At 47.5% G+C, this 14,116-nt stretch overlaps 1 protein-coding gene across 6 annotated transcripts in view; it reads right to left on the reverse strand.

Moving 5' to 3' along the window:
- LOC147023669 (disheveled-associated activator of morphogenesis 2-like) overlaps nt 1–14,116 on the reverse strand; it is a 232,218-nt gene that overhangs the window by 67,772 nt on the left and 150,330 nt on the right. For all 6 annotated transcript variants that reach the window (XM_085889357.1, XM_085889361.1, XM_085889360.1 and 3 more), the window contains exons 16-17: nt 13,201–13,308; nt 9,706–9,812 (exon numbers count right to left, since the gene is read on the reverse strand). In XM_085889357.1, coding sequence (XP_085745483.1) covers nt 9,706–9,812; nt 13,201–13,308 — 215 coding nt within the window. The remainder of the gene's footprint in view (nt 1–9,705; nt 9,813–13,200; nt 13,309–14,116) is intronic.

The following is a 14,116-nucleotide window of genomic DNA, read 5'->3' on the forward strand; positions in this document are numbered from 1 at the left end:
CATTAAAAAAATTTTTTTTTAATTGTCCCTGTAAGCAGAATACATCAAGAAGATTAGCCACCGAATAGTTATTCATTCAATCCTTCAGCTACAAGGATTTGAACATTAAAACTGTGTAGTGGAGAAAAGCAGCAAATTAGAAACATACATGAATGAGTAAGGCTGGAATGAATAAGGATTGTGGAAATGACAGTAATGCTGGTTGGATATGGAGATTAAATTAGGATGATGGGATTCATCAAGGAGCATTAACCTCAACAACACGTGGGAAGAAATATCATTGTTGACCCAATGACCATGAAAGCTGAATGTGCAATGTAGCAATGTACTCTACATACTGTATTCGGTTTAGAAAAGTAAGGTACAGGGTTGCAAAGTGTGGGGCAGGGGGTCGTAAGGTAGAAGAGGAGGACAGCACGATAGCGGCTCGGATGAGCCCAATGCTGCGAAAGGGGGTACACGAGCAGAAAGTCCCTGCCAAAGGCCTCGTGGAACTTACACCTCGATGTCAAAGAAAGGCTCTCATTCACACTTTCAAGGTGAAAGATATTTGTTTGGAAAGCGCTCGGTTTGTCAGGAACAAATCGCACTTCAAACACGAGTTATGGGCCAAGAATATCATCTGAATTTTGTGTTCGTTGAATGCTATCCAAGAAATATTCCCCACTCAGCTTATGAATGACGATCATTATTTTTCAAATAACAGAAGTAATAAGTCTGTTCAGGAATGGTTTCTTGCTGCACTGATTATTATAATAGAGGCTTCACATTTTCATTTGCATTACAGTATTCTCAAATAAATATACCGTCGTTTAAATAATTTGATTACGTTAAAAAGTACTCCCATGAACAACGCAGACATACGGGGCCAAGGCCTCACATGGGCCTCACATGGGCCTTGCATCTCCAACATTTACAAAGCTCAAATTTTTAATGCGTGCCTGGAAAGAAATAAGCCTCAGAAACCAGATCAACGTGGGATTGTGAGTTAGACAGAAGACCGTGAAAGGCCGTGACTTGCTCATGGTCACATGTCTTTTGCACGTATCTCGCGGGATTGTGAGCTGGACAGGTGGCCATGATGGGTGGGAGGGGGTTTGTAGGCTTGAAGTGGGGAGCGGATTGGCACCTTTGTGTTGGGAAGTGGAGGGTGAGGGCTTCGTCACATTTTACATTGTGCAGATGTTTTTTGTAACATTGCGCACAGGTCCCTGCTATGATATACATACGAGGTGTGTTCAAAAAGTATCCAACCTTAATTTTTCGTGCGTAAACAAATGAAGCTAGGGAGGTGATCCTAATCCGTATGCGTGAATATTTTCCTGCCTGCAGAAGCTGTCAGTTGCCGACAGACCACCGATGAGTGAGGAAGTGTAAGTGAGCGCCGTCGGATTTTCGTTTCTGACAAAATGACGGAAAAACTTGAACAACGCTACTGCATCAAATTTTGTGTAAAGCTTGGCGATTCCCAAGTGGAAACGATCCGCAAGATTCAACAGACCTTCGGGAACGAAGCAATGGGCACCACACAGATAAAAGAGTGGTACAACCGCTTCAAAGATGGTCGCACATCAGTGGAAAGTGAAGCACCTTCTGGTAGGCCCTCAACATCCCGAAATGAGATCGTCATTGACCAAGTGAAGACCCTGCTGATGAAGGATCGTCGAATCACGATCAGAGAACGTGCAGACGAGGCAGGCGTCAGTATTGGATCCGTTCATTCAATTGTGACTGAGGATTTGGGCTTAAGGAGAATCTCAGCGAAGTTCGTGCCAAAGCTGCTAACAATCGAGCAGAAGCAACTCCGTTTGGAGATCACACAGGACATGCTGGAGACTGTGAACAGCGATCCCAACTTCTTCAACACAGTGATCACTGGCGATGAGACCACAGTGATCCATAATTTTGTCAAAAACGAAAATCCGACGGCGCTCACTTGCACTTCCTCACTCATCGGCGGTCTGTCGGCGACTGACAGCTTCTGCAGGTGGGAAAATAATCATGCATACTAATTAGGATCGCCTCCATATGTGCACCAAACCACGGCTCCCTAGCTTCATTTGTTTACGAACGAAAAATTAAGGTTGGATACTTTTGAACACACCTCGTACATACATACATATATATTGTTACGGCTGTGGAAATTCGCATTACACCATAAAGGACCCTCAGGTGAAATATCTTCATCGGGACATGTGTAGTTAGCCCAAACCCGTTGTATAGAGGGAATTTATGTGATCCATCCGGGCTGCGACACTTTGAGTTAGGCGTTTTTCTTTTTCTATCTTTTATTTCAAACACACAACATTTCAACAACCACACTATCCCCATCACAGCGCCAACCACACTGCAACCACGCCACCTCCACCATCTACGCTACTACATCTTCGCCACTACGTCCGCTTCCGAACGGCAAACAAGGGCGCCAAGGAAGGAGCTGCGAGGACGCGCGGGTTTTCCCGTCTGTTTTTCCCGCCATTTTTCCCCGCGCTTGGTGTGAAGGAAGGGGGGAGGGCAGCTCGCTGCCGATTGGTGTATGACCAGCGTGAGGCGGTCGGGGAGAGGGAACGCCCCTCTTCGGGAACCCTCTCGAAGGAAGGTGGAGCCGAGAACGGGGCGGGGTGAAGGACGGAGCCCCGGGCTATAAAAGTCGGACACGGGCGGAGCGCTCTTTTTGGCTCTCTTGCTCACTTCGTCTTCTTCTCTCTCTTCCGGCTCGCTCTTCCTCTTCGTCTCCTCTGCGTGGTGGCCGCTGGCCTGGTCTTCTGTGGTGCGGTCCCGAGACCCCGCTGGCGGGACGGAAAGGCTGCCATTCTCCACACCACGACCTCAAGCAACAACGTTTCCCCCCCCCTTTCTATCCGCGCTTAGATAGCGCCGGAAACCCCGTCCGTGGCGTCGAGCGGCCAACACGAGACACACCGGAGAGGACTTGCCTACCACGCCAGGGATCGGAGTCGCGGTCAGGCGCGACCACGCCGACGGATGTGGGAGAGGGACTCGACGGCCCAAAGGGAAGTCACCATTTTCTTTTCGGGGTTTTTGTATGGATCTTGTGGCGCCGTGTCTCGTAAAGTAGAACTATTTAAGTGTTGCTGTGTGTACGCGTATTTGGTTGTAGCTCTGCATTGTTACTTTTGTTTTGGCTGTTATGTGTACATTTTGATTATTGTATGGCTGTATATACGTGCTTTGTGTCTGTGGCTCTGAATAAAATGCTTGCTTGTTGAATTGTGCCCGTTTCGCTTCGTCTTTTCTTTATTGACCCTCCATCTTGCATCACGTAAGGGGTTCGTAGTGGGTGCAACATCCCGGTAATTAATCTGAACCATCCAGGTCGACGATAACACCGCTCGGTTATCCCGATAGTACGGAACGGGCCGCCCAAGCGGCTCGTGTCTGGAGTCGACTTGCGGCGAGGTACGATCGCCCGGTTTACCATCCGCGTGGGTACTTAGGTAGGTCGAGTTTGGCGAACAACCCTATCCTACGCTGGTGGCCGATTGGCACAATTGTGGTGAGGTCGAAAAGCCCACCTGTGACTAGCTCCTGGCGTTGGTGTGTATACACACACACACACACACACACACACACACACACACACACACACACACACACACACACACACACACACACACACACACACACACACACACACACACACACACACACGTGGGGTATGCTTACACATTGTAAGCAACAATGAACCACGCTTCCACATTGTTTCGGGTCGCTCACCTGCACTTGTCTTTCTTCATTTATTTATATTTTCATTTAAGGATGCTTTCCGACGGTTCTGTGATTTGTCCTGGTCTATCTGCTTCGATATCTGTCAGCACGCTAAATTACCGTGCTTCCCCATTCTCGGATCACTGACCTGCATTTATTTTGCCATTAATTTTTTTCCAAAATTTATTTTCATTCATTTATATTTTCATTTAATGAATGCTTTCCAATGACTGTGATTTTTCCCGGTGCAATAGCTTCAATATCCGTCGGCACGCAAAATTTCAGCCTTCAACGTCACCCGGTAGGTACCGAACATTCATATTAGTCGTAAGTGAGTGAGTCAGTGAGGGTTTCGAATGAGCTTAACATATTAGACTTGCAAATACAACCCGTTGCTTTACTGACGGGAATATTAAGTGGAAGGAGAGCAAGAGGGAGGGAGAGGGAGCAGCGAGGGGAGGTAGAGAGTGGAGGGAGGGTAGGGAGAGAGAGCGAGAGAAGGGGAGGGGATGGAGGGGAGGGAGAGAGGAAGCGAGCGAGGAGAGGTGGAAGAGTGAGGAGGAGCTCGGAAGGTGGGAAGAGCAAGTAAGGGGGGGGGCATGGGAAGAGCAACACCTCACCAAACATCGCTATACACTTTGGGAGGGGGGTGGGGATGAGGAGGATGCCCCCATCCTCCTCATCCTCACCCCCCTCCCAAATTGTATAGCGATGTTTGGTGAGGAGAGGGGGGAAGGAGGGAAGTCAGGAGTGGGTTTGGGAGGAGGTGAGTATGAGAGGATGGGGTTCTGGAAATGTGTTTGGTTGGGGGACTTGTGAAAAGGGGAGGGAGGGGTGGGGGAAGCACAAGATTGAACAAAATGGGGTACGTTAAAACAGCATGTTAATACAGCACGTGGAGACTGCCTGGATATATCCATGGGGGGGGGGTGCAGAGGGGAGGGTTTTTGGAAGGAGCTAAGCATGAGGGGAGGGGTTGGAACGAAGGGAGTGTGATGGGAAAAGAATGCAGTGTGAGAGGAAGGAAAGGCAGTGTGAGGGGATTGGAAGAAAAGGCAAGGAAAGGTGGCGCATTTGGAAAGGAAGGGAAGGCAGCATGAGGGGAAGGGAAGGGAAGACAGCATGAGGGGAAGGGAAGGCAGCATGAGGGGAAGGGAAATGAAGACAGCACGAGGGGAAGGGAAGGGAAGGCAGCATGAGGGGAAGGGAAAGGAAGACAGCACGAGGGGAAGGGAAGGGAAGGCTGCATGAGGGGAAGGGAAAGGAAGACAGCACAAGGGGAAGGGAAAGGAAGACAGCATGAGGGGAAGGAAAGGGAAGACAGCATGAGGGGAAGGAAAGGTAGCGTGACAAGAAGGGAAGGCAGTGTGAGGCGAAGAGAAAGTGGTATGAGAGGAAAGGAAGGGGAAGGGAAAACAGCGCAAGGAGAGTGGAAGGCAGCGTGAGGGGAAGGGAAGGTGGCATGAGGGGAAGAGAAGGTGGCGTAAGGGGAAGAAAAGGCGGCATGAGAAGAAGGGAAGGTGGCGTGAGAGGAAGGGACGGTGGCGTGAGGGGAAGAGAAGGTGGCGTGAGAGGAAGGGAAGGTGGAGTGAGGGGGAGGGAAGGTGGCATGAGGGGAAGGGAAGGTGGCGTGAGGGGAAGAGAAGGTGGCGTGAGAGGAAGGGAAGGTGGCGTGAGAGGAAGGGAAGGTGGCGTGAGAGGAAGGGAAGGTGGCGTGAGAGGAAGGGAAGGTGGCGTGAGAGGAAGGGAAGGTGGCGTGAGAGGAAGGGAAGGTGGCGTGAGAGGAAGGGAAGGTGGCGTGAGAGGAAGGGAAGGTGGCGTGAGGGGAAGGGAAGGTGGCGTGAGAGGAAGGGAAGGTGGCGTGAGAGGAAGGGAGGTGGCGTGAGAGGAAGAGAAGGTGGGATAGGTGGAAGAAAAGGCGGCATGAGAAGAAGAGAAGGTTGCGTGATGGGAAGAAAAGGCGGCATGAGAAGAAGAGAAGGTGGTGTGAGGGGAAGAAAAGGCGACATGAGAAGAAGAGAAGGTGGCGTGAGAAGAAGGGAAGGTGGCGTGAGGGGAAGAGAAGGTGGCGTGAGGGGAAGAAAAGGTGGCGTGAGGGGAAGAAAAGGTGGCATGAGAAGAAGGGAAGGTGGCATGAGGGGAAGAAAAGGCGGCATGAGAAGAGGAGAAGGTGGCGTGAGGGGAAGAAAAGGCGGCATGAGAAGAAGGGAAGGTGGCGTGAGAGGAAGGGAAGATGGCGTGAGGGGAAGAAAAGGCGGCATGAGAAGAAGACAAGGTCGTGTGAGGGGAAGAAAACGCGACATGACAAGAAGAGAAGGTGGCGTGAGAAGAAGGGAAGGTGCCGTGAGGGGAAGAGAAGGTGGCGTGAGCGGAAGAAAAGGTGGCGTGAGTGGCAGAAAAGGTGGCATGAGAAGGGAAGGCGGCATGAGGGGAAGAAAAGGCGGCATGAGAAGAGGAGAAGGTGGCGAGAGGGGAAGAAAAGGCGGCATGAGAAGAAGGGAAGGTGGCGTGAGAGGAAGGGAAGGTGGCGTGAGGGGAAGAGAAGGTGGCGTGAGGGGAAGAAAAGGCGGCATGAGAAGAAGGGAAGGTGGCATGATGGGAAGAAAAAATGGCATGAGAAGAGGAGAAGCTGGCGTGAGGGGAAGAACAGGCGGCATGAGAAGAAGGGAAGGTGGCGTGAGGGGAAGGGAAGGTGGCATGAGGGGAAGAGAGGTTGGCATGAGAGGAAGGGAAGGTGGCATGAGAAGAAGGGAAGGTGGCGTGAGGGGAAGGGAAGGTGGCTTGAGAGGAAGGGAAGGTGGCGTGAGAGGAAGGGAAGGTGGCTTGAGAGGAAGGGAAGGTGGCGTGAGAGGAAGAAAAGGCGGCATGAGAAGACGGGAAGGTGGCGTGAGAGGAAGGGAAGGCAGTGTGAGAGGAAGGGAAGTCAGTGTGAGAGGAAGGGAAGTCAGTGTGAGAGGAAGGGAAGTCAGTGTGAGAGGAAGGGAAGTCAGTGTGAGAGGAAGGGAAGTCAGTGTGAGAGGAAGGGAAGGCAGTGTGAGAGGCGGGGAAGTGAAGGGCAATAAAACGAGCCCAAACAGCAACATTTACTTTTTAACCGCCGGTTTCTATGTAAAACCAGGCGGGAGCATTTGAAACCTACACTATATACCTGACAAAGGCCTGCCTGCATGCATGTGTGATCACACGTGTAGCGAGTGACCTTTACACCCCTCCAATCGGCTCACTCCGAATCCGATTCGTACATGCTAAACCAGGGGGAAGTGGTTATAAACTCAACACTAAATGGTGAGTCATTAACAGTCCCCTTAACAGAGGGGGGGGGTGGGGGTGAGCGAGAGAGAGGAAGAGAGAGAGGGGGGGAGAGAGAGAGGAGGAGAGAGAGAGGGAGAGGGGTGGGAATGAGAGGCAGAATGGTTGGAGTGAGAGGAAGGGAAGATTGGTGGGCGGGTGAGTGGGAGGGAGAGGTGTGGGAGAGGGAGAGGTGGGGGTGGGAGGGCGAGGCAGAGGGGGGGGAGAGAGAGGGGTGGGAGAGAGAGGGGTGGGAGGGAGAGAGGCGTAGGAGTGTGAGGGAGAGGCGTGGGAGAGAGAGGGAGGGGTGGGATGGGGTGAGAGGCAGAGGAGTGAAAGAAGGAGAGGGGAGAGAGTGGTGGTGATAGCGAGGAGGGGGAGAGGAGGGATGATTCCGGCAGATGTGACGCCCAGTTTAACGTCCATCCGAGAGACTGCACACACATTGTCATCCCGTTGTTTCACAGGCAGGGTGATTGAACAGTTTATAGCTGGGTCAAGATTTGAACCCAGGCCAGACAGCTGAGCGCGAGCGTGCGTACCTCTTGGCTATGCTGCCATGATGTGGCGATTCATTGCTTTGGAACAACTGCAAACATTTTTTACTTATTGTTATCATGTAATATAGCTTGCCTTCCAAACTCCGGTTATCGAACCGCAGTATCACCAAAGCCTGAAGAGGGGTCACCAAGTGGTTTAACGAACACTCCAATGAAACAGTTTATGAAACTATAAAAAAAGAAATGTTTAATTTTTCTATATGGATTTATCTATGCTGAAGTGACGAGTCGTGCAATGAAAGGAGATCGTATTAAAGGGGAAATGTGGTGTAAAATAAAATTGAACATTTTCAGCGAGCGAACCACCATACGAGGCATCGCATGGACAAACGCAGGCGGGTGGGTCCTGTACTTTGTTCAAGTCGATTGATATATTCGGTGACAGTGCGAATATTGTAGAGCGCTCACCAAGTGGCTTAAGCACTCAAACAAGCACTCCACAAAATAGTTGATAATGAACGGCTGGCTTGGCAAGCAATTCGTGATCGCCAATCGATGAATTAGACAGCATGTACCCGTTGACGCCCATAATGTCAAGGGATGTCCAAATTGTTCATGTAAACACTTATTTATTTATTTCTTTAGCAGTTAGAACTACTGCTGAAGTCAATAAAGAAGTTTAAATTTTGAAATCTGACTTGAGATGAAGAGATTCCAGAGGTTATGGAATGTGCGGAAATGAAATAACGCCATGAATGCTGGTGTCTCCGGACATTTAGAAGCATTGCAATGTATCCAGCGATTTGTAGGTATGATGATCAGGCAATTGATGACATGAGTGAGGAAAGTAAAAAAAAAAAAAAAGATCGTTGAAAAAAAACCGCTGAAAAAAACAAAACCACAAAAAAAACTAACAGCTTAACTCTTCAAAGTTAAGATATTGGTTGAGCAGGCCAAAAAAGAAATGGCGGCTTCAGACTCTAGCGAGGTGACAGAAGGCCGACCAAGATGGCACGACACCATCTTGGTAAGGCTTGTTATGTTTTTCATGATGAGCACACCCTAAATTATCTTCAAAAGCAGTGTTCAAATGAACCCAAACACCCAAATTTCATTCATGAACTACCGGGGAGTTCCCTAAGTCTGCATGCAAAGTTTGGGGTCACGAGGTTTCATGGTTTTGGAGTTATGGAGGAGACAGACGGACACACACTGACAATCACTATTGTAGTATATACAGGATGCCCCACAGAAAACCAGGAAATTTAGTACAGTTTATGTAAAACAAAATAAAAGCAAACTTAGATGTAGTGTAAAACAAAGATACACTTTATTTTAGAAAATTTATATGTTAGTTTATTGATATGCTAAAATATGGCAAAATAAATCTCAAAATCTCAAATTTCCTGGTTTTCTGTGGGGCACCCTGTAGTACATATATATATATACATATACACACACGTGCACACAAAAACACACACACACACACACACACCAAACACATCTATGCAACTCTTAACATTCCACCATTGTTTGGTAAACTCAGTTCCACATGTTTTCTGATCCGACTGCTTTAACAGGAATATGAAAGACGACGTCAGCGAGGCCATGGAAGTGAAAGGCGAATAGTTTGAGGAAAGATCATTCGGCCAAACAAAGCCTGCGGTACTGCAATACCGTGGTCGATTGCAAAGGAAACAAAATTATTTTCACCGGTGCTATGCATCAAAACCAGAGTGATCGAAACATATCCTTATATCTACCGCAATTTCAATCTCACAATTTCCTCCAACAAACGCATGGATTACCCACAGCTGGCCATGTGGTTTAATTTCAAGGGCTGCGTAAGAGGAAATAAAGAAAACAGTGCACTCTTTTTAAATCATCATGCAAACCACATGGTGAAAAGCAAGCTACTGTATGCGTGCCAACATCTCATGTAGAATTGACTGATCAGCGAAAGAGCTGAAGTGGATACTCTGTTTGTGACAACAACCACATTACACTCATGCGGCAGAACATCTACGCTAGTTCCGAATTGGAACGTCTTCATTAGAAAAAGGTTTTAACATTTCATCAGTCACAATACTTGGGTGAAGGTTTCATAGCGTCGGCCAAGCAGCCAACCTGCTCAGCAATGGAAACCCATTTATAAGCAGGCCCGAAGATAAGACAAAAGGGAGCTCACTTAGACAAGAGGATGACACAGTTCTGTGCCCGACGGCCATCGATGACCGAAAGCTCCTTTGCTCGCCTGCTTCCCAGGTGCAAGTCTTCATTTGAACCGAGCTCCTTCTGTGAATCGAAAGAATTGCGTCATTCCCTTTCATGACACTACAATACCAAATGGCATCGCAGGAAGATGTGCAAAAGTTGATTTTGTTGAAATAAAAACACAAAAATTGCAAACACAGAATCCTAAATGCACTAAAGTATTTTGGCGTGCAGCATCATGTGAAGAGGAATGCAAACTCCACTGAATCGGATTCTAAAGTTGAATATCAACCAGCAATGAACTTTATCGACTGAATGCTGATAAGAGCATGTTTACCGGAGTTGGGAACGGGTTGTGGCTGAGATTTTGAGCATTCGCCCTTTGTTGGAGCAAGCAAATTAAAAAAATTAATAAATAATGCGCACGCACACGCAGATGTTGTTTCGATTCAGAGGAAGGGATTAACACTCAAAACCTCAACTGCCCCTCATACGATGAACATATTCTTCCCAACATTTAGTTAATAAAATCGATTGGTTCTCTTGTCCACCGACGGAGAAGAATGAGCCTTAACACATAGTAGAGTTCCGCAATATCAACCGACGACCGCTTATGAGCAGAAATAAAAATTTAGGACCATCTGTCCTGAGGCTCACCTGGATCAGCAGCAATGGTCACTCAAGCCCCCTGGCAGATCCCCTAAGACCCTGAATTTTTTAATGCCATGAACAAACTTTGGTACATCATCACGGGTGATGAAGGTTGTGGTCAAGTTTCATTAAAATTGTGTGTGTAGTCTGGAGAAGAAAGCAAATACCTATTTTGGGGGGTCAAAAATCCCCCGTAGACTGTGAGCGCAGATTTTGATGCAGTCGATAAACTTTGGTACCAGACGGGTGATGAAGATTGTTGTCAAATTTAATCAAAAACGTGTGTGTAGTTATAGAGAAGAGAGCAAATACCCATTTTGGAGGGTCAACCCCACCCCACCCCCCGGTGTACCCCCTCAACAAGTGCATGTTTTGATGCAGTCGATAAACTTTGGTACATCACGTGTGATGAAGGTTGTGGTCAAGTTTCATCAAAATCATGTGTGCAGTTTCGGAGATGAGAGCAAATACCTATTTTGGGGGGTCAAAACCCCCCACCCCTGTAGACCCCCTGATGAGCACATATTTTTATGCAGATGATAAACTTTGCTACATCACTGGTGAAAGTTGTGGTTAAGTTACATCGAAGTTGTGTGTGTAGTTTCGGAAAAGAGAGCAAATACCTATTTTTTTTTGGGGGGGGGGGGTCAAAACCTTCCCGTAGACCCCTTTAAGGAGTGCAGATTTTGATGTGGTCGATACACTTTGGAACATCATGGATGAAGAATGTTGTGGTCATGTTTCATCAAAATAGTGTGTGTAGTTTCGGAAAAAAGAGCAAATACCTAATTTGGGGGGGGGTGGGAGGGGGGAGGGGTCAAAACCTTCCCGGAGACCCCTTTCAGGAGTGCAGATTTTGATGTGTTCGATACACTTTGGAATATCATGGGTGAAGAATGTTGTGGTCAAGTTTCATCAAAATAGTGTGTGTAGTTTTGGAGAAGAGAGCGAATACCTATTTTGGGGGGGGGGGTCAAAACTCCCCCTGTAGATCCCTTGAATGAGTGCAGATTTTTATGTGGTCGATAAAATTTGGTCCATCATGGGTGATGAATGTTGTGGTCAAGTTTCATCAAAATTGTGTGTGCAGTTTTGGAGGAGACAGCAAATACCTATTTTGGGAGGGTCACCCCCCCACCCCCACCCCTGTAGACCCCTGTAATACAGATTTTGATGCGGTAGATTCACTTTGGTACATTACGGGTGATGAACAGAGCAAATACCTACTTTGGGGGGAGGGGATCAACTCCTCCCCCCTCCCCCCGGTAGACCCCCTTAATGAGCGCAGATTTTGATGCGGTCAATACAACTTTGTTCGGCATCAAACATGAAGCTTGTGGCCAAGCTTCATCAAAATCATGTGTTTGATTCAAGTGCTGATGATTGAAGTGAAGACGGACTGAGTGACTCACTCACCGACGGACACTGCTCGATTACATAAGCTCACCTGACTAAATTCCAGATGAGCTAAAAACGAAGGAGTGAAATCTCAAATATAAAACCGAGTTTGCTTGCTTGATGCAAGCTCCACCCCTCTACTCAGCATGAGGATGTCGTGCAGGAGCAAACATCACGCAAATGTGCGCACGCACTCCAAACTGTGCCCTCTCCTTTGCAAGATGCACAAGTTCCACCCCATCTCCTCAGCAAGAGGGTGTGGCGCAGGACCAAATGTCGGGCCAATGCCAAACGTAATCCAAACACCGCCCTCTCCTTCACAAGATGGAAGTGCATCTACCCATTTCAAATTCACATATTTTACAAACCCGGGGGGGGGTGGTGGATAAACAGCGAGTAAAACAGAAACTCAGCAATGTTAATTATAAAAAAAATAAAATCCTGAAGGGCGTAATAAATAAAACCAGCGATGATCACGAGCGGAAAAATGTCGCTATTGCAAAAGTCGAGGCTCAAGATAGAATAATCATCCACATAGGAAACTGCAAAACAATTTGCAAAAATTGTCAACAAACAAAATCTATTTCATGTAATCGCTTCAAATGCAGCCCAGCATTTAGATTGATGACAGTTGGGGGAAGCAGAGTGTAGCGTGAGATGAAAGGTTCACAAGCTCAGTCATCAAAATCTCATGCTCAAACAGCAGTGAAAGTTTCCTCCAAAGCAGCAGAGTCAATGAAATACAAATAGCCAAGTACAAAACCAAACTTTATCCACCGCCGGTGAACATTCTACAAGTTCAGTGTTGGACACCTGAACCATTCATGTCTGCAATTTGTGCTGGGACATGGCGATGCTGTTATCGGAACTTATGTCCACCTAACGTGTTCAAATACACCATACCAAGTTGGCTTTGGCTTCAAAAAGAACCACCTGGCTTATTTCAGTGACAGAGGTGTGCAAAGACGGAAGCCTGGGTAAGCTTGTGGGAGGAGAGTACCAGCTTACCTGCCTCGAGGAACAAAATGGCAATGAGTCCTTTTGTGCAAAGCGTAATAGAACAAACAAAACAATGTACAGATGCCGTGATTGGCGCTTACGAGCAACAACAGATAACATGCTTGACAAAAGGTTCAAAGGACGCAGGTCTCTGCCTGCTTTGTTCACTTGCACTATACTGGTATCCCTTTGGCTCAGCAGAACCTTCACCCGCAGCAAGATTCCAAGAGTGTTGGCATTCAAACAACGAACAGCTGCGTAATCACCATTATACGAAACTAACCTCTCAACAAAATGAGCATAGAATGTTCATTTCACGGGCCAGGCCTCAATGAGGCGAGGAAGAAAAGTTTCTCGAAAAATTAATCAGTTGAATGAACAAACGTCGGACGATCTGACATTCAAGGCAAATTCTACTCACCTGTTGCCTCTGGTAAGCAGAAAACATCTTCTCGAAGTCCTCCAGATCCAGAAGCTTGAAGGCACGCAGATCATCGATGCCGCTCCATATCGTCCCATCGATTTTGTTCTGAAATATCATGGCCAAAAATAATTCCGTGCTTGTTTAGTTTGCATGAGGACATCTCGCACATCGTTATCTCACATGCGGACATGCTGCATGCTCACTTCTCAAATGTGGACATCACCAGTGGACGTCCCACACATGGACATCTTCCATAAGGACAGGTGAGAGCTGTTAAAGTAAGCTGCACAAAAGCCACAATCGATTTATCAAACAGCATTGTTGAAGACAAAGGACTCACACTATATTTCAAGCATTTTCCAAAAAGGCCAGCGGTTCAAAAGTGCAACTTTTTCTGTCAACATCAAATTCGAGCTGATAAGTGTGTGTGTGTGTGTGTGTGTGTGTGTGTGTGTGTGTGTGTGTGTGTGTGTGTGTGTGTGTGTGTGTGTGTGTGTGTGTGTGTGTGTGTGTGTGTGTGTGTGTGTGTTGTCTCCATGTGCTGGTTTCAGAAGGTGGACCAGACTCCTCCAAGGGCTCGAAGTATCCACCTCAGTTTCATGGACCAAGCTGTGAAGTTTTCTTCTTCTCAAAGTTTTGTTCCGAGGGCTCTTTTCAGGATCGCTCGCCGAGCTCTGGACAGCTTCCAACTGTAGTTTGTTTGTCGTAATATTCTCAGGGATGTTTTCAAAGAACTCCACAAGGTTCTTCTTAAATCATTCCCGTTGCTCCATTTATCACCGGTACAATTTCGGCATTCTTCAGCTTCCAGGATCTTTTCACTTCATTCTTGAGATATTGGTACGTGGTCATTGTCTTGATTCCTGCATTGTTTAGGCCAAAATCACTGGGTACTGAAACCTCAATTAGCAAT

Source organism: Eptatretus burgeri, chromosome 7 (assembly GCF_056783735.1).
Source record: "Eptatretus burgeri isolate ZD-2024b chromosome 7, Ebu_testis_v1, whole genome shotgun sequence".
In the NCBI taxonomy this organism is placed as follows: domain Eukaryota; kingdom Metazoa; phylum Chordata; class Myxini; order Myxiniformes; family Myxinidae; genus Eptatretus; species Eptatretus burgeri.